Raw genomic sequence first — 20,354 nt, 5'->3', positions numbered from 1 at the left:
CTACCGACTGAGCGACATCCAAAAGAAGGATACCACATCGACTCGCTCTTCATTAATCTTTGTCGTTACTGACGAAAGAGGGACCGCGAGTTTATAGGTATTCCCAAATTGCTAACTACATATAAATACAGGAACCTTGGTTTATAGATATTCCCCCATGACTAACTACATATAGATAGAGGGACCTCGTGTTTATAGGTATTCCCAAATTGCTAACTACATATAAATACAGGAACCTTGGTTTATAGATATTCCCCCATGACTAACTACATATAGATAGAGGGACCGCGAGTTTATAGGTATTCCCAAATTGCTAACTACATATAAATACAGGAACCTTGGTTTATAGATATTCCCCCATGACTAACTACATATAGATAGAGGGACCTCGTGTTTATAGGTATTTCCCCCATGGCTAACTACATATAGATATAGGGACCTCGTGTTTATAGGTATTTCCCCATGGCTAACTACATATAAATAGAGGGGCCTCGGGTTTATAGGTATTTCCCCATGGCTAACTACATATAGATAGAGGACCTCGGGTTTATAGGTATTTCCCCATGGCTAACTACATATAGATAGAGGGACCTCGGGTTTATAGGTATTTCCCCATGGCTAACTACATATAGATAGAGGGACCTCGGGTTTATAGGTATTTCCCCATGGCTAACTACATATAGATAGAGGGACCTCGGGTTTATAGGTATTTCCCCATGACTAACTACATATAGATAGAGGGACCTCGGGTTTATAGGTATTTCCCCATGACTAACTACATATAGATAGAGGGACCTCGGGTTTATAGGTATTTCCCCATGACTAACTACATATAGATAGAGGGACCTCGGGTTTATAGGTATTTCCCCATGACTAACTACATATAGATAGAGGGACCTCGGGTTTATAGGTATTTCTCCATGGCTAACTACATATAGATAGAGGGACCTCGGGTTTACAGGTATTTCTCCATGGCTAACTACATATAGATAGAGGGACAGCGGGTTTATAGGTATTTCCCCATGGCTAACTACATATAAATAGAGGGACCTCGGGTTTATAGGTATTTCTCCATGGCTAACTACATATAGATAGAGGGACCTCGGGTTTACAGGTATTTCTCCATGGCTAACTACATATAGATAGAGGGACCTCGTGTTTATAGGTATTTCCCCATGGCTAACTACATATAGATAGAGGGACCTCGGGTTTACAGGTATTTCTCCATGGCTAACTACATATAGATACAAGGACCTCGGGTTTATAGGTATTTCCCCATGGCTAACTACATATAGATAGAGGGACCTCGGGTTTATAGGTATTTCCCCATGACTATCTACATATAGATAGAGGGACCTCGTGTTTATAGGTATTTTCTCCATGGCTAACTACATATAGATAGAGGGACCTCGGGTTTATAGGTATTTCTCCATGGCTAACTACATATAGATACAAGGACCTCGGGTTTATAGGTATTTCCCCATGGCTAACTACATATAGATAGAGGGACCTCGGGTTTATAGGTATTTCTCCATGACTATCTACATATAGATAGAGGGACCTCGTGTTTATAGGTATTTCTCCATGTCTAACTACATATAGATAGAGGGACCTCGGGTTTATAGGTATTTCTCCATGGCTAACTACATATAGATAGAGGGACCTCGGGTTTATAGGTATTTCCCCATGGCTAACTACATATAGATAGAGGGACCTCGTGTTTATAGGTATTTCCCCATGGCTAACTACATATAGATAGAGGGACCTCGGGTTTACAGGTATTTCTCCATGGCTAACTACATATAGATACAAGGACCTCGGGTTTATAGGTATTTCCCCATGGCTAACTACATATAGATAGAGGGACCTCGGGTTTATAGGTATTTCCCCATGACTATCTACATATAGATAGAGGGACCTCGTGTTTATAGGTATTTCTCCATGGCTAACTACATATAGATAGAGGGACCTCGGGTTTATAGGTATTTCTCCATGGCTAACTACATATAGATACAAGGACCTCGGGTTTATAGGTATTTCCCCATGGCTAACTACATATAGATAGAGGGACCTCGGGTTTATAGGTATTTCCCCATGACTATCTACATATAGATAGAGGGACCTCGTGTTTATAGGTATTTCTCCATGACTAACTACATATAGATAGAGGGACCTCGGGTTTATAGGTATTTCCCCATGACTAACTACATATAGATAGAGGGACCTCGGGTTTATAGGTACTTCTCCATGGCTAACTACATATAGATAGAGGGACCTCGGGTTTATAGGTATTTCCCCATGGCTAACTACATATAGATAGAGGGACCTCGTGTTTATAGGTATTTCCCCATGGCTAACTACATATAGATAGAGGGACCTCGGGTTTATAGGTATTTCCACATGACTAACTACATAAAGATAGAGGGACCTCGGGTTTATAGGTACTTCTCCGTGGCTAACTACATATAGATAGAGGGACCTCGGGTTTATAGGTATTTCCCCATGACTAACTACATATAGATAGAGGGACCTCGGGTTTATAGGTACTTCTCCATGGCTAACTACATATAGATTGAGGGACCTCGGGTTTATAGGTACTTCTCCATGGCTAACTACATATAGATAGAGGGACCTCGGGTTTATAGGTATTTCCCCATGACTACATATAGATAGAGGGACATCGTGTTTATAGGTATTTCCCCATGGCTAACTACATATAGATAGAGGGACCTCGGGTTTATAGGTATTTCCACATGACTAACTACATAAAGATAGAGGGACCTCGGGTTTATAGGTACTTCTCCGTGGCTAACTACATATAGATAGAGGGACCTCGGGTTTATAGGTATTTCCCCATGGCTAACTACATATAGATAGAGGGACCTCGGGTTTATAGGTATTTCCCCATGGCTAACTACATATAGAAATAGGGACCTCGGGTTTATAGGTATTTCCCCTTGGCTAACTACATATATATAGAGGGACCTCGGGTTTATAGGTATTTCCCCATGACTAACTACATATAGATAGAGGGACCTCGTGTGTATAGGTATTTACCCATGACTAACTACATATAGATAGAGGGACCTCGTGTGTATAGGTATTTCCCCATGACTAACTACATATAGATAGAGGGACCTCGTGTTTATAGGTATTTCCCCATGACTAACTACATATAGATAGAGGGACCTCGGGTTTATAGGTATTCCCCCATGGCTAACTACATTCAGATAGAGGGACCTCGGGTTTATAGGTATTTCTCCATGGCTAACTACATATAGATAGAGGGACCTCGTGTTTATAGGTATTTCCCCATGGTTAACTACATATAGATAGAGGGACCTCGTGTTTATAGGTATTTCCCCATGGTTAACTACATATATATAGAGGGACCTCGGGTTTATAGGTATTTCCCCATGACTAACTACATATAGATAGAGGGACCTCGTGTGTATAGGTATTTCCCCATGACTAACTACATATAGATAGAGGGACCTCGGGTTGATAGGTATTTCCCCATGGCTAACTACATATAGATAGAGGGACCTCGTGTTTATAGGTATTTCTCCATGGCTAACTACATATAGATAGAGGGACCTCGGGTTTATAGGTATTTCCCCATGACTAACTACATATAGATAGAGGGACCTCGGGTTTATAGGTATTTCCCCATGACTAACTACATATAGATAGAGGGATTTCGGGTTTATAGGTATTCCCCCATCGCTAACTACATACAGATAGAGGGACCTCGGGTTTATAGGCATTTCTCCATGGCTAACTACATATAGATAGAGGGACCTCGTGTTTATAGGTATTTCTCCATGGCTAACTACATATAGATAGAGGGACCTCGGGTTTATAGGTATTTCTCCATGGCTTACTACATAAAGATAGAGGGACCTCGGGTTTATAGGTATTTCCCCATGGCTAACTACACATAGATTGAGGGACCTCGGGTTTATAGGTATTTCCCCATGGCTAACTACATATAGATAGAGAGACCTCGGGTTTATTGGTATTTCACCATGACTAACTACATATAGGCCTAGATAGAGGGACCTCGGGTTTATAGGTATTTCCCCATGGCTAACTACATACAGATAGAGGGACCTCGGGTTTATAGGTATTTCCCCATGGCTAACTACATATAGATAGAGGGACCTCGGGTTTATAGGTATTTCCCCATGGCTAACTACATATAGATAGAGGGACCTCGGGTTTATAGGTATTTCCCCATGGCTAACTACATATAGATAGAGGGACCTCGGGTTTATAGGTATTTCTCCATGGCTAACTACATATAGATACAAGGACCTCGGGTTTATAGGTATTTCCCCATGACTAACTACATATAAATAGAGGGGCCTCGGGTTTATAGGTATTTCCCCATGACTAACTACATATAGATAGAGGGACCTCGGGTTTATAGGTATTTCCCCAAGACTAACTACATATAGATAGATGGACCTCGGGTTTATAGGTATTTCCCCTTGGCTAACTACATATAGATAGAGGGACCTCGGGTTTATGGGTATTTCCCCATGACTAACTACATATAGATAGAGGGACCTCGGGTTTATAGGTATTTCCCCTTGGCTAACTACATATAGATAGAGGGACCTCGGGTTGATGGGTATTTCCCCAAGACTAACTACATATAGTTAGAGGGACCTCGGGTTTATAGGTATTTCCTCATGGCTAACCAGGGGCGTAGGAAGCGGGGGGTGGGGGGCAACTGCCCCCCCCCCCGTTCCCCAGGACGGGGGGGGCCAACATGTCTACGAATTACTTTCATGTACGCTGCAGCTAAATGTATATGTATACTGGGACGAAATTGCGTCATCAATTGACGTAGCATGGTAAAAGGTCATCCGAACATGACCCCTTATGCCGTACTGTTATGTACGGTTTTTTAAAGTACGCCAACAGGGGCGGATTTAGGTTTTGAGGTTAGAGGGGGCGTGGGACAAAGCAAATCAGGCGAGGGGTCTGGGGGCCGCCTAGGCCCCCAGAAGCTCTCGAATAAATGATGCAAAATCCTGCATTCTGAGGATTTCATGAACACATTTTCCAGAAAATAATTGAAGCCATTTAAGGATGTTTTTATGGTTTTCGTGTCAAGTGTCATATTTTTTTATTTGAAGTTTTGATTTATTTTTTTTTTACTTACAGAATTGCAATATCAAAATCTTAATATTTATATATGGACATAAAGCAAAGAAGAGCGGGGGTCTGGGTGGGGGCCGCCTAGGCCCCCAGAAGCCCTCGAATAAATGTACACTTTTTCCAAAAAATAATTGAAGCCGTGTAAAAATGTTCGTTTATTATTTTTGACGTCTAATGTCATATTTTGAATATAAAGTTACAGAATTGCACTGCCTAAAGTCTGAATATCTATTCATAGAGGCACGAAGCAAAGAAAAGGATGGGGGTCTGGGGGCCGCCTAGAACGAATATACGTACCCGGCCTACTATGCCTTTAGGCCGGGTACGAATTGGTCCCTATGTATCGTAGTGGAGCACTGCCTCCGAAAATCACTCGGGTACAGTTTTTCATACTTTTTTGGAGGTTTTGAAGTAATAGAGAACAATTGTAGATCTAAAGAAGACACCATTTTCAGTCTAATCGCCTATTGAAGGTTTTTATAGGACTAATGAAAGTGTATGTGAACTTTTTTAACGATATAAGCTTTTACTTTTATACATTATCTGTCAGATTAGATAATTCATTTCCCTAACTTACACAATCTTCATAATTCGTGTATTGGACAACGAAAGAAAAGAATGCTATTGGTCTTGTCTATGGCCATACGGTGCCAGGAACCATTGCTATCACCCTTTTTTCTAATAGGGAGACTTTTGTCATGTGCATTAATTTTTCAACATCGTTTGCCTATCTTATAACATTATCGTTAAGATATGTTTTTATTGAAACAAAAAAGGAAGGCATCTGGCCATGGGGTGCACCCAGACCCTAAAAGCTCTCATTTTCTGTCGCATTCCACTTTTTTCTTTACACACATTTTCTTAGGACAAATAAAAGGCTTATAGAAGCATTCGGCGTCAGTATTGATCTTGTAACTGGCGTTTTGAAAGTACGCACACATTTGTGAATTGATAGTCGGATTTAATACAGGACTTTAATGCTGATTCAAAAATGTGTAATATATCATTTACAACCTGGAAAACGAAGGGCATGACATATAGTCAACCAGCGAAGACTCATGGCCAGCTACAATTCCTTCCACCCACCCCCTCCCCCTTTTCTTTTATTGCTAAGGATATCGAGATATAACCTGTCAATATTGAATATTAATGACAATAAATTATCTAATATATTGGGATTTTATCGGGTTTTTTTTTTTTTTGGAAAAAGTAAATACTTGAAGGGATTTACATTGTACCTTTTAAGCGATGGAGATAAAACCTTAACTTACACGAAAAAAAATATATAATTATTCCATTATGCCTGGATACAAGTATGTTCATGCATGTATGTACCACAAAGTCGAATACATTTAGATTTTAAAATGATAACATCAAACGGTAAAGGTAGGAAATGGAGCTTTCTGTCTAATTCTCACTCTTTATCTAATTCCTTATTTTTTTCCCTTTCTCTCTCTTTTTTTTTCTTTCTTCCTTCTTTTCCTTCCTTCCCCTCTTTCTTTTTCCCTTCTTTTTCCTTTTTCTTTTTTTTTCTCTCTCCTATTTTAGGGGGGGCGTACGCCGGGTCCGCCCCCCCTTGGATCCGCGCCTGGCCAATGACCAAGCTTCCTGCCCATACAATGTCTAACACAGAGCCTTCAGTTTTGCTATGACATATTCTAGAGGTGTAGACATCGTAATCCCTGGAAATCGAGGATGGAGTTTGCCATGGTAGTGTGGAATGTGTACGACATATCAATACATTTGATTAGATGGTATTTACTAACAACTGTTTATAGCAAACATATTTAACTTTCCCTCCAACATAGGATGAAGTCAATTTTGCTTTCATGTACGTGACGTCATCCTCGATATTCCAGGGGTTTCGATCACTTACGATCTCTACATCCCTGGACTATCTCATAGTGAAACTGGAGGCAACAGAATAGAACAGGTAATTTAGTCCTTTGATGTACATCAAAAGAGCCGTATAACGGTACATTGTGGTTGACTGTGTGGCTTTAATGTTAGGCGTCGCTCTCTCTGTAATCTTCAAAGGAAATATTTGCTAGCCTGTGATTGGTCAAATGTTTTCAGCTGAGCTGCCTTCAATTTCACTATGAGATAGTCCAGGGGTGTAGAGATCGTAAGTGATCGGAACCCCTGGGGTATCGAGGATGACGTGACGTACGTGAACTAGAAAACGAGGTATCATTTCGCTTGGTCAATGGTCTGCTACCGACGCAATACATTTTCCAATATGGGATAACTGGTTGTGAATTAGTCTTCACGTTTCGTTCATTTTGACCATTCAGTTGTACCACAGGCGTTTGGCTCTATGGACATTTTTCTCTCTTTATGTATGTAATACTGTGTCAGTATTACATATATATATATAAATATATAGAAAAATGTCTATAACTAGAGACAAACGCCCGTGGTTGTACTAGCTGTCTATTGTGATAATTTGATCATTTCATCTTTCATAATGTTGTACAGGATCAGTCCCAAGGAATTGTTAGTCAGTGTTGTATTGGTTGGTTGGTTAGCTGATGCCATCTAAAGATGACCTCCGCTATATGAAATGCGTCGCGTGTGTGGATTGCCCAAGTTTTGGGAAGCTGCGGTATTTTTGTGTTGTCTTTGTCTGTAACAGTGGGACTCTTGTCCTTGTTATAGTGCTATAAATGGGTCAATCAGCACGCCTGGTCATCTTCCGAAACCATACCCAAAACCAGTTCCAAATGTGATTGAAATGATCTTCATTCCCAATGATCGACTATATAATAGCGAGCAGTTTGGTGTATGTGTGTTTCATGGATTTCGACAGACATTAAACAATATCAATGTTGCTGGAATTACTTCCGAAAGTCGACCACAGCAGTGGTTAAAATGTTAACAAGACAACTATCTAATATTTGAACATTTCTCGGATTCCAGTTTCCAGACACCCTAAGAACGGTCACCCGCCCCTGAACAAGTATGACCAAGCAAGGATTATGTTGTTAAAGATAGCTTCATGTAGTTTCACTAGTAAGTTACCAACCAGTCAAAGATTACCCATCTTCAATACTCCAGGGGTTCCTATCACTTACGATTTCTACACCTCTGAACTCATCCCCGATATTCCAGGGGTTCCAAACACTTACGATCTCTACACCCCAGGACTATCTCATAGTAAAACTGGAGGCAACAGAATAGAACAGGTAATTTAGTTATTTGATGTACATCAAAAGAGCCGTATAACGGTACACTGTGGTTGACTGTGTGGCTTTGATGTTAGGCATCGCTCTCTCTGTAGTCTTTAAAGGAAATCTTTGCTGGCCTGTGATTGGTCAAATGTTTTCCGCTGAGCTGCTGTCAATTTCACTATGAGATAGTCCAGGGGTGTAGAGATTGTAAGTGATCGGAACCCCTGGAGTATCGAGGATGCCCTGAACTATCTCATCGTAAAACTGGAGGTAACAGAACAGGACAGGTAATTTGGTCGCTTGACGTACATTAAAAGAACCGTATAACGGTACACTGTGGTTCACTGTGTGACTTTGTTCAAAGGAATTTTGGCTGGCCTGTGATTAGTTCAGAAATTTTTCCCCTCAGCTGCCTTCATTTTTATTTTGAGATAGTCCAGGGGTGTAGAGATCGTAAGTGATCGGAACCCCTGCAGTATCGAGGATGAAGATGACCATATTCCATCCAATAAACATCCCTCCCCCTTTTTTGACTTGAGGATTCAATTTCATTTCACTTACACATTACCCAGAATCAAAAGTAGGTATCTCTATTGATTTCTTTTGTATATTGATGAATGGCTTTAATCTGTTCAGTAATTGTGAAAATTTAGCCCAAATTTGGTCCTATGAAGCACCCCCTCTCTTATTGGATAGATTACAGTAGCACTGTCCTGTCTTTTCACTACGAAATTGCTGCCCGTTGTGTAAGGGCTTACTAAGTGCAAGATTGTTTATATTGTGTACAGAGGACAAAGATAGCAGGATTGGTTTGGGTAGCTAAATCAGTAGTGTATCTGGCTAGTGTTTAGAGGTCAAAAGTTCAACCCCTACTACATCTTCCCACCCGACACAGGTGTATAGGGATGCACAGATAACAATCTCATTCACTGGTAAGATTTTTGTCTCTTCTTAGACTTTCCATTCATCGATAACTGATGTATGGACAGGCAAGAACTGTACCATGTCCTGATCTCAAAATATGCACGAGTCATTTCAGCCAATCTGTTCTATGCCCTGGGATGGAGGTAAGGACAGTCCGTTACCATGTCCTTTGATAGAGGTAAGGACAGCCAGGTACCACACCCTGGGATGGCGGTAAGGGCAGACTGTACCATGCCCTGGAATGGAGAAAAAGACAAACCGTTACCATGCCCTGCGATAGAGATTGACCAAATAAGCGCTCCTCCCCATTTTTGTGGCCTTGATTTCAATTGCTTAGGCATAAATAAAGACCAAAAACTGTATGAATATTTGCAATAATTTTGCCGTATTAGCACTTTTTCAATTCTTTAAACACCCTTGGCCCTTATTGAGTCTTATACGGTAACTCATTCAATCCAGGAGACATGTTTGGACCCTTCTACTCAATGACTGGAACGGTCCACTTTGAAATTACAGTGCTGATTGGGTTACATCGTCGGAGACCCACGGGTGATCGCACTACACTACGCTACACTTATTAACGTTAGTGTATATATCGCCTGGGTTACCATCAACAGCAGTTTTCTTCTGGTCACCTGTTGTAGACACTAAGGAATACACACCATCTAGGAATGCTCCATCGAATTCTGTAAGAAGCCTTCCGATCCCCAAATATACACCTCATGCAGAATCTGACAATCACTGTAATAATGTTTTCTTAATTAACTCTCAAGGCGAATGATGTCTCTCTAAATCATGTACCACGTAATTCTCATCTTCACATGTCAAGGCAAGATAATATATTACACTCCTAGAGTCTTTGTTGGCCTTGACAGAATCCGCGGCTTTTACGGTGCTTTACTACTGCTGTCATGTGGTGGCAAATATTTCCACTACAGTCCCATTTCTGGTCGATGATCTAAATTCTGACCTATCAGAGGGCTCGTTTCCGTCTTGAAGATCGCTAATTTTAGCACTACTTCTACTTTCACTTTCAGACAGCCAATGCTGTTGATTTGGAACGGCGCTCTGATTGTGCCGTCAAGAGGCCAAGGGATCATCTACGTATGTCGGTACTATACATTGTGCATTTAGATACTGTAAAGGATTCAGAGAGTAGCAATCATTTTGATATTTAAAACAATTATCCGATTAAAATCCTGATCTATATTCTCACTCCATTTCATATAAGATCAAACATCCTTTAGGGGTCATGTTCTCATGACATTTCAAATTGATCAATCACATTACCACTTCAAAATTTCTTGGGACAAAATCTTTCACAAGAATTTTGTGAGAGCTTGCATGTAATGTACCTTCTCCATAGTGTTTAATGTGAAGTTTCCTTAGTAAGTTTAGCGATAGCTTGCTAGTATGTAAATAACATGTCTAGTACAGTTTAACAGAACTAGATCAATGATTTGTATGTATTGCAGCTTAATATATATCTTGTTGTTCCCCGCTTTAAAATATAAGTACCATATTGATATAATTGAATCATCATTTGCCTACCAGGGTCAAACATCAATGTTGTTTATATTTACTGAAAAAAAATACATTTATCAATTATGGCAATTTATAAATACGCTTGACCCTTAACATGAACTAGAAGATTTATCAATGGCAATTTATGGATACGCTTGACCCTGTACATAAACTAGAAGATGCCGCTAAGTAAGGTGATCTTAACATGGAAGTTGGCATCTCGCATACAACATAAGCCCACATTGTATAGTTTAGACAGGTGATATAAACATCCTTTTTCACCGAGGACCATTTGACCTTTCCATTATACATAGGTGAAACTACAAATGAAGAACACTTGATATTCTCGTCACAGCCAGTTTAATGCCGATACAGAGAAGCATTGTCTTTTTTTTCTTTTTTTTTTAAGGTCAGTCTGTTTACTTCCCAGGAAGAATGATACCATCATACTGAAAAATACAAACAAGGCAAATTATAAGACAGGATTTTAAAGGTATAAAACATCAAGCTAAAATTGTTTCTAAGACGAATTTACACATTCAAAGGACTGTTTTTGTGCATTCTATAATCTGTATACAGTAAAATATGCTTACAACAAATTATAGCATGATACTACTCACTCCCCATTCCTATGAGATGTGTGTAATATTTATTTTAAGTATTTATCGTCCGATTTGAACCAAATTAGGTATATTACTTTATATCAATGGTCAAAATCCGTCAATATTTGCAAGACTTACAGGACTTTAAAATCGTCAAAACAGATAAATCCATGGTTTCCACTCGATAACTTAAAAATGTATAGCCCATTTTCAACCAAATATTTATAGTTATTTTATATTAATGAGATCTAGGATGATTTCAATAATAGTCAAAATCTGCCAATATTTGCAAGAGTTACGAGCTTGATAACTTCACCTAATTATTAACAATATTTTCAACTGTAAATAACTATTTTATGGTGACGCTGTGCAGGCGACACATCCACTTTCGTGGAATTCTTGTATTGTCATAAGCAAGATCTGATAGGTATGGCCTGATATAATGAAAAGAGGGACATGAATGTACTGACAATATAGGACAATGATTCACCATATAGCAAGCACCCACAATCAAATTAGGATGAAACTAAAACTGATGTACAATCTACCAAAAATTTTTGTGTATCACCATCGTGTAACCAACAACACAATATATATGTGTTAGTGTTGCAAAGATGTTGACCTTAATTTTGCACAAAGATAATAGCGGTCGGAGGCATTACAGCAAAAACCTCGGTCCGTGCCAATGTGCACACAAAATAGAACACATCCTTTACAAATACACGATTTGTGAGCTAAAAAACCAATAGAAGTGTTCAATATAAACAAATACAATTCTTTTTCACAATACCTCTGTTTTAAGGCAAAGCATTTTTATCAAGTATCCTACCTTCTGTTGGAACCACTTCATGGATTCCTCCTTATTGACCTTGTGTTGACAGCCAATCTTGCTCTTCCTCCTCCTTCTCTGTGAAATGTTGAAACCTGTGAACACAGATAAAATCATCTTCAAATCTGAGACAAACATATTTGATCATTTGAATTGGTCAATAAGGATGCCTGTAGACAATTTCCTGACAAATTAAATATATAAGCATGTGCCCCTTCCCCTATTTCATTTATGATAATTAGTGAAACAATTCCTTTTGGTTTGATTTATCACAATTCATTTTACAAGGCTGATTCTACTATCATTTTAAGACCGCTAAACGGCCCCATTCCCCTTCTAGCGGCCTTATTTTAAATTGCCTCATTGTTCTTAAAATCCCCAACACCTTGCCTATGAGCTGTGCTTAAAGTTGCAGACTGCTATGAATAGAGGACCCAGTGATTTTTCAGGGTATTTTGGAAAAAAGTTTTTGTAACAAATTGGGAATTTTTAATCGCAAAAAGAGTAGTTTTGGGAAAAACTTTACCCATTAATAATTCAATTTTGCTTGTTACGAGCATTTTCATTGGCTTAACAATTTACTTTATCAGCCCATAGAGGAAAAAATGGCGTCGCCGTTTGTAACGTCGCTTCTGATTGGCTGAGATGACGGCGTAATAATTTCATAGACAAAAGAGTCCCAAAATGAATTTTAAATGTTGAAGAGATTATCTTTAGTAAATTGAATTATAAGGATTAATTTGAATAGATTTTTTATGTTATGGAGATATAACACAAAAATCTGAGTGTACTCTCATCATAAACCGCTTCGCGGTTTATTTAGAGTACACTCAGATTTTTGTGTTATATCTCCATAACATAAAAAATCTATTAAAGTTAATCCTTAACTAAACATGGTATTATAGGTGATTAGATATTGTAAAACAGTAAACTAGTTGGGAAAAAATTAGGGGGTTTGGCATTGGAAATGGGGTCGTTTACCGACCCCAGTTATATAAGGAGAAAAATCACTGGCACCACTATATACAAAATAACAAAACAACGATCGATATACATTCTAATGAAATGCTCATCGATTAAGGATTAAATCTGATTAAAATCATATCTTGATTGCCTTGCTATTCTAATAAATCCACAATTTGTACCAGCACCATCATCAGCAGTGTGAAAGTTCATGCATATTAATCAATTCATTTCTTTATTAAGTTGTGTATCACCATCGTGTAACCAACAACACAATATATATGTGTTAGTGTTGCAAAGATGTTGACCTTAATTTTGCACAAAGATAATAGCGGTCAGAGGCATTACAGCAAAAACCTCGGTCCGTGCCAATGTGCCCACATGGAGTTACTAACATTAAAACTGTTGATTTATTAGTGTGGCTCATTCACAATTTGGTGGTTCCATACCAAAAACACCTTTTTACAGGTTGGACACAACCCTGCATATGGGTAAGTTACCTGCATATGGGTAATAGTTACCCATCTGTTTTAAGTAATCAATAAGTTACCCTAATGAGGAATTCTGTGAAAGAAAAACACAACTTTCTTTTAAAAATTATTGTCAAAAAATGGCGTCATAATTTTCAGAATGTCTTACAATTGATCTAAGACTATGTTTCTGTGGGTGAAATATCAAATTCTGTTGTGTAACTTTGTTGTAAGATGACAATTTAGATTCTCTCCATTGACTACAGTGTATAGCCATTAGCACTGTAGTGCAACTAGTACGGCAACGATGTTTTGATCCGTTTCCGGTATCGCTTCGGCGACATGAAGACCACGGTACTGTGCTTTGTATCACTAATTTGCTGGTGTTACGGATGATACCATGATTCATGGTATGTAGTGATTGCTGAAGAGTATGATAAGTTTCAACCAAACCAAAAAAATGTATTATTATCTGTTTTCTTATATTTCAAAAAATGCATTTGAATATCACACATGACAGAAAACACAGCAAAATTTTTCGTTCAGCTTCGATTTGCCGACTTATATTGAGGTATAGTTTTACTGTGATTCAATATTGGAAATCTTTAGACTTTCCCGTTTCCATTGGTATATAATTTGTTTACAATAATGTTGAATATACTTATGAAATTCAACAATTTGTGTTCGATATCAGACTAGTGTCGCAACGGTTTTGAATTTCAATAGTGTACGGTTGAGACACAAGTTAAAAACAAAAGTAAGTGTACGGTTTGGATTTCTTTCTTTCAGATAATGACATGAAAATAGACCAATTTGTGTACTATTATTAGAATTAAATTCATCAGACATAATATTTAACGTGTACGCGGTTAGACGACTTAGGAAAGCTTCAAGTAAAGTAAGTAATGTTTTCTTAATTTTGTAGTAGACTAGAAATGGGTATACTAGTTTATCCCGTAATGCGCTTGATATAAAGTAACCTTGTTCATGTCATATTTTTGCATACATTGGCTATTGTAATTAAAAAACCCCGTATCAAATAGCACGCACAATGACTCAAATATACTTATAAATACTTGGTGCGATAATAGAAATATATATATCATATGACTGTGTTTTAACTTATCCGCGCCATGATAGATATGCGAAAACAACCAGTTTATGTCACACACCAATGCATGTCAAAATATGACAACGAATGCTTAATTACACTAATGATACATGCAAAAATATTACACGGGCAAAATCACTAGTCGTTCCAGTTATATAGAAAAAAAAGCTAAAGTTAAATTATAAAACGCGTTCGTATACGTCTGCATAGAATAAGAATATCATTTGATAAACAGTTGATGATTTTTGGGGAAACTTGGTTCGATTTCTTCTGGTGTGTTGTCATGAGCAACCGATTAAACAATGACAGTATCTGACTACCGATAAACCAGATAATGAATTCTCACATTGACTTAAACTCAGTGTTTTTGTGACCTCTTGAACTCTGAAGAAATTATTAGCACACCAAAATCTACATGTAACTGCCAATGTTGATAGAGAATTATCATACATTGGGTTTTATAGCCATTAGCCAGACATAGGTACTGTACATGTGTACAGTGACAATATAAATATCAGTTATTAACGGGCACGAAATTAAATCTGACGTAATTTCAATAACGATGAAGGGACATCAAGAAACCAAGATGTTACGCCCACAAGAGTCTGATAATTAGATAAAGTTGTATCAATGTACACCCAACACATTGCCCATGGACCATTTTATACGATTTTAAAAGGAAAAGGTATCGCTATTTCCAACGTTAGTAATCTGTTTCTTTAGACTTCCTAGAAATATGATTTTTGGCCGCTAAAGCGCAGGTGTGGTAGATTTTTTTTTTTTTTTTTTTTTTTTTTTTTGTGTGTGTCGGGGAGCTTTCCACCTTTCGCAATATATACGTATACTTAGTAGAATGTGATTTAACCGATTTTTATCTAGACCCCTTAAACGTGTAAACATGGTCTATGGGTTCTTTGGTTGGTCCATATTGAAATGAACTGTAACTTATTCAATTATCCTTGTGGTTACGCTAGGAATTGAGGACGGCGGTACAAGATGTCCGACTCTATGGCAAATTCTCCCAAAATAGTTTTTGTTGGTATGCAATAAAAAATTCATAAATTCAAAAGTTTTAAAGAGTAAAAACTCTTTAATCCCACATCAAAGGATTGGAGAGACCTATAGGCATTGTAATTATGGGCATAAAAACAGTATACGAAATCATGTACATATCAGATGCAGGTACACACATCTCATTCGTATAATAAAAATGTACCTAATTAGTATAATAGTATATATGCATTGGTCAGTGTGACCGAGTGGACAGCTGCAAACTATTGTTTTAAAGGTGAACTGGACAAATGTAATTAATGCCACAGCTAGGGATCTGATAATTATTTACAGTTTATAGATTTATGCACATTAATTATGATGTAATCGTGGACCCACAAGAGTACCCAAAGACCATTTTAGACGTTTAAAGGGTCTATATCCTATTCTACATTGTACTCTGTGTGTTTAATGTAGAATAGGATTTTTACTGGTTTTTTTTAATTTACGTCCCTAAAACATCTAAAAATAGTCTATGGGCATTCTGGTGGGGCCATAATTATAGAAACTGTAACTAATTCTCAGATCCCTGTGCTTAATACGTTACGGTTGGATTCTATTACGCATGGAGATGCCATCATATAAATACCAAACCGTTGCAATCTCAAACTCCAAACCGTACACTTTTTCGCAATATCATCGATCAAAACCGTTGCGCAAAGACTGACACAACGATGTAAACAATGGGTCAAACACTCTTTATTCTTCATCAAATTTAGCAAAGTGCATATCAGATTGATGCATATGATCCTAATAATTTGTTTCTCAGTCAAATCTTGTGAATATCTTGGATAATAAGCAAGATTCAGATGAAAACTTGAAGTTTTTGCTAGGAACTCGCATCAAGCTGTATGTAAGTGTCACAATTGTATGATAAATAGGAGTACTTTGCGTGAAATCACGATCTTAATACAAGGTAGGATATCTAATTAACACTTGAGCTAAATATCGGTCTGCAACACCATGCGCAATGTATTTAAACTCTTCAAGTTGGAACCTACCTGCTCGGTACTCGTATATCGAAGCGATACCGGAAACGGATCAAAACATCGTTGCCGTACTAGTTGCACTACAGTGATTAGGGAAATTCTGTGTAACGACATGGTTGAATGACTTTTACCTGTGTTCTATTTTTTGCACCATAGTAAGCAATGGAGATGGTTAAGTTTGTGCTTTTCACCATTTTGATTAATAATGTACAAGTTATGTTAGTAATGGTGCCATGTTAAATTTATTACGCCCTTTTTTGATAAAAAAAGTTTTAAAACAACTTCCTGCATTTTTCTTTCACAGAATTCCTCATTTGGGTATCTTATTGATAACTCAAACAGGTAACTGTTACTCAAACAGGTAACTGTTACCCATATGCAGGGTTGTGTCCAAACTGTTTTACTTAATTTAGCACTGTATATTCATGAATTAGCTTCAAAGACAGTGTCAAATTAAGTATGTTCACAGTAGCGTCACTAATTCCCATCACGCTAAATAAAGATGTTTACATACCTGGCCTTCCTAGAACAACGTAGAAGTCCATGCCGTAGATTCCAATGGAGGGATCATACTTGATTCCTAAATCAATGTGTTCCTGGATTCCAAAACCAAAGTTTCCTGTGGCTGAGAAGTTGTTCTTCCTCAACTCGTATTCTCTCACCTGTAAACAAAATGTACAATGTCCAAATCACAGGGAGGTGTAACAGGATGCAGGAATACAGGTTTTATAATTAACATAATCAATGCCTTTTTCAGGGATCTAACTCGGGACCTCTGGATTACTAGTCTAATGTTCAACTGATACTTCTCTCTAGACGTGTCAAAATAGCAGACTGGATTTAAACAATGTTACACAAGATGAAAGATACAGGGACGGAAATAAGGGCTTTTCCCCCCAGCATGATTTGGGGCCGAAAATTGGGGCTGATTTTAGGCCCCATTCCCTTTGGCAAAACCTCTAAAAATTTAGCCCTGTAATTATTTTATTTATTGGTAGGCACCAGTATAGTCTATATTATAGATAAGGGAGGTGCTCTGTCATGTCGTAATGTTTTAGTTGATACCAAAAGATGACGGACAAAAAATGTTGACGTTTAGTGTAGTTAGACAATATGGTTACTTTTTAATTTCAATGCCTTCAATTAAAGTGGTTTATCGATTAGTAATGGATTAAACATGACCAATTAATCGATTATAAAAATTACCAATCGTTTCAGCTCTTATACCATGTACAATTGATACCATCTTCTTAACCAAACAGCAACCTACAATTGATTCCATCTTGTTTACACAAACTTACCTTCAGTCCACGTTCCAGGATCTCCTCTGCCTTGGCTCCACGGACTGTACAGTGCACAGCGATGGTTTCATTCCTTCTGATTCCAAAAGAACGCACAGTGTAACGGGCTGAAACCGACCAAATAATTCATGATGCTTTACAGTATAACATGTTTATTAAGAACCCCGAACATGCGTACGAAATCTTAGTTATAACATAGTAATTTTCATTCCCAGTCAATATTCCTATAAGATGCCTGAAACATATGTATAATGAACTATGATTATAACTCGGTGAATTCAGACCATGCAGGATTTTTTTTGTAACCAAAAAGAACCAACTACGTACTCAAGCATATACAAATGTATGCTAGCAGGACTTTCCCCCATTTAATTGGGAATGGGCCTTTTTACCTAATTATGGGAAAGAAATTTGCAAATTAGGAAGGAAAACTCCAGGTGTGAACTATCTTTTTGGTGTATTTTGCATAAATTTGGAAATACTTTCCATAGGGAAAGGGGCCCATTATCTACCCCACAAAGCCCATAGAAAGAAACCCTGGCTAGGTACTATTTCTTGATATCAATGATTCTGTGCATAACTAAGTATTATTAATGATACAGAATATAAGTGTTTCCAGAAAATAAACTTTAAACATTTTATTTTGAGGTCTAAGACACATATATTGCCATTTTCATGTATGGCCTAATTTTTCTCCAAGAGTTTCTAGGTATTCTTACAGAGTAAATTATGCTTGTACCCTCACTATCTGGACCACTGCCTTATATAAGAAAGTATACATGGTTCTTCTAAATACATACCCTTAGAGAAAACAGGCTGCTGACCAGTCAGCTGTTCCAACACCTTGGCTGCCCTAGTCAATCTGTCACCAGATTCACCAACACAGATGTTCAAACAGAGTTTGACAATGCGCAACTGGCGCATAACATTGTTCTTCCTTTTGTCAGACTCGGCCTGTAAAAAAACAATCAAAATTAAGAGAAAAATTATGCATGTAGAATCTAGTTACTGATTGTAGTAACTGATTCTCGAACAATTTTAAGTTGACAATAACGTTTTTTAAATTATAAATTACTGATGTCCTGGAAGGTTATGAATGTTGAGTTTATTACTGTAAAGCAATATATCGCATTTGAGATACCAAAATAATTGTGAGTAAACAATGAGTTACCGTTTATTAGTCCAACCTGCCAGTTTATACCCCATGCCTTATTTTGACGCGATATTTGGGACATCAAAATTACCAGAATATGGGACTAATCGACACTAAATCATACTTTATTTACCCATTTAGGTGTCTCAAAAACATCCATATATATTGATGGTAGCTTTAAACTCTTGTTTATTTTATAGCCATTCGGAGTATCAAACTGCGAAAATAAATGGTTTGCTTACACAGACACTTGTTTTGAAACTAAGGTAGAAACAGTATAAATGCTAATATACAGCAATGAGCATGTAAAAAGACCATGAGATAGGCAACACGTTTACACGTGCCGGTTTATACAGAAGGATGATAGATGAAAGCACGATATAGTGTTGTTACTGTTAGCTTGGTTTATCAAAACATATGAAACAGTTAATGAAACGGATAAAACTGAAACTATACTATACGTTCGCTTTTTCAAGTAGAATATGATAATGGTCATGTCATTTACTTCAAATCCCAATACCCCCACCATCGAATGCGAGGATACCGTGAACCGTTAGATTGTAATTCGTTATTTTTTAAGAGATCCTCGTCAACCAAGGTTCATAAATGCGCATTATGAAATGTAACATGTTAAGAAAGTGCATTAGATTTAATCTAGATTGAACACGTGCTTTATCATCAAGACATTTTAATGTAAAATGGATATTATCCGACGTAAACATGTAGAACCAGTCGATAAAACCACCGAATTACTACTTTATTCAATGCTACGAACACAAAAATAATTGGTGTTGAGTGATGAGCAGTAACTATGGAGTTTATATGTGCATCTAAACATTTTATTTTTAATGTAGGTTATGAGATGATAGTCGATTCAGTTTCAATTTTCATCATGTGAACAAAATGACACTGACCGCCATGTTGGGTTTTTACCGGAAAAGGAAGTCGGTATCTTTGGAGTCTGTTAATTTTGAATTATCATCTTTTACAGAACTAATATATATACCATCGTAAACCAGCAGAATAAAGATGCAATACATATATATGACGTTTTAAGCATGAAAAGAAATTATTATTTTTACTCTATCTTTGTTAACCG

The 20,354-nt window shown here is 37.6% G+C and overlaps 1 protein-coding gene across 1 annotated transcript; it reads right to left on the bottom strand.

Annotated features, from left to right (window-relative positions):
• Positions 1-11,130: 11,130 nt before the first annotated feature.
• LOC138309366 (large ribosomal subunit protein uL5-like) lies at positions 11,131-20,302 on the bottom strand. Its single transcript, XM_069250545.1, has 6 exons — positions 20,170-20,302; positions 18,903-19,056; positions 18,103-18,209; positions 17,316-17,463; positions 12,219-12,313; positions 11,131-11,236 (listed from the first exon to the last, which is right to left on the bottom strand). Exons 1-6 carry the CDS (start codon positions 20,173-20,175, stop codon positions 11,207-11,209), a joined length of 540 nt encoding a protein of 179 aa, XP_069106646.1. The 5' UTR covers positions 20,176-20,302; the 3' UTR covers positions 11,131-11,206.
• Positions 20,303-20,354: the final 52 nt, after the last annotated feature.

Source organism: Argopecten irradians, chromosome 15 (genome assembly GCF_041381155.1).
Source record: "Argopecten irradians isolate NY chromosome 15, Ai_NY, whole genome shotgun sequence".
Classification (NCBI taxonomy): Eukaryota; Metazoa; Mollusca; class Bivalvia; order Pectinida; family Pectinidae; genus Argopecten; species Argopecten irradians.
This window is presented reverse-complemented; position numbering and strand designations above follow the sequence as displayed.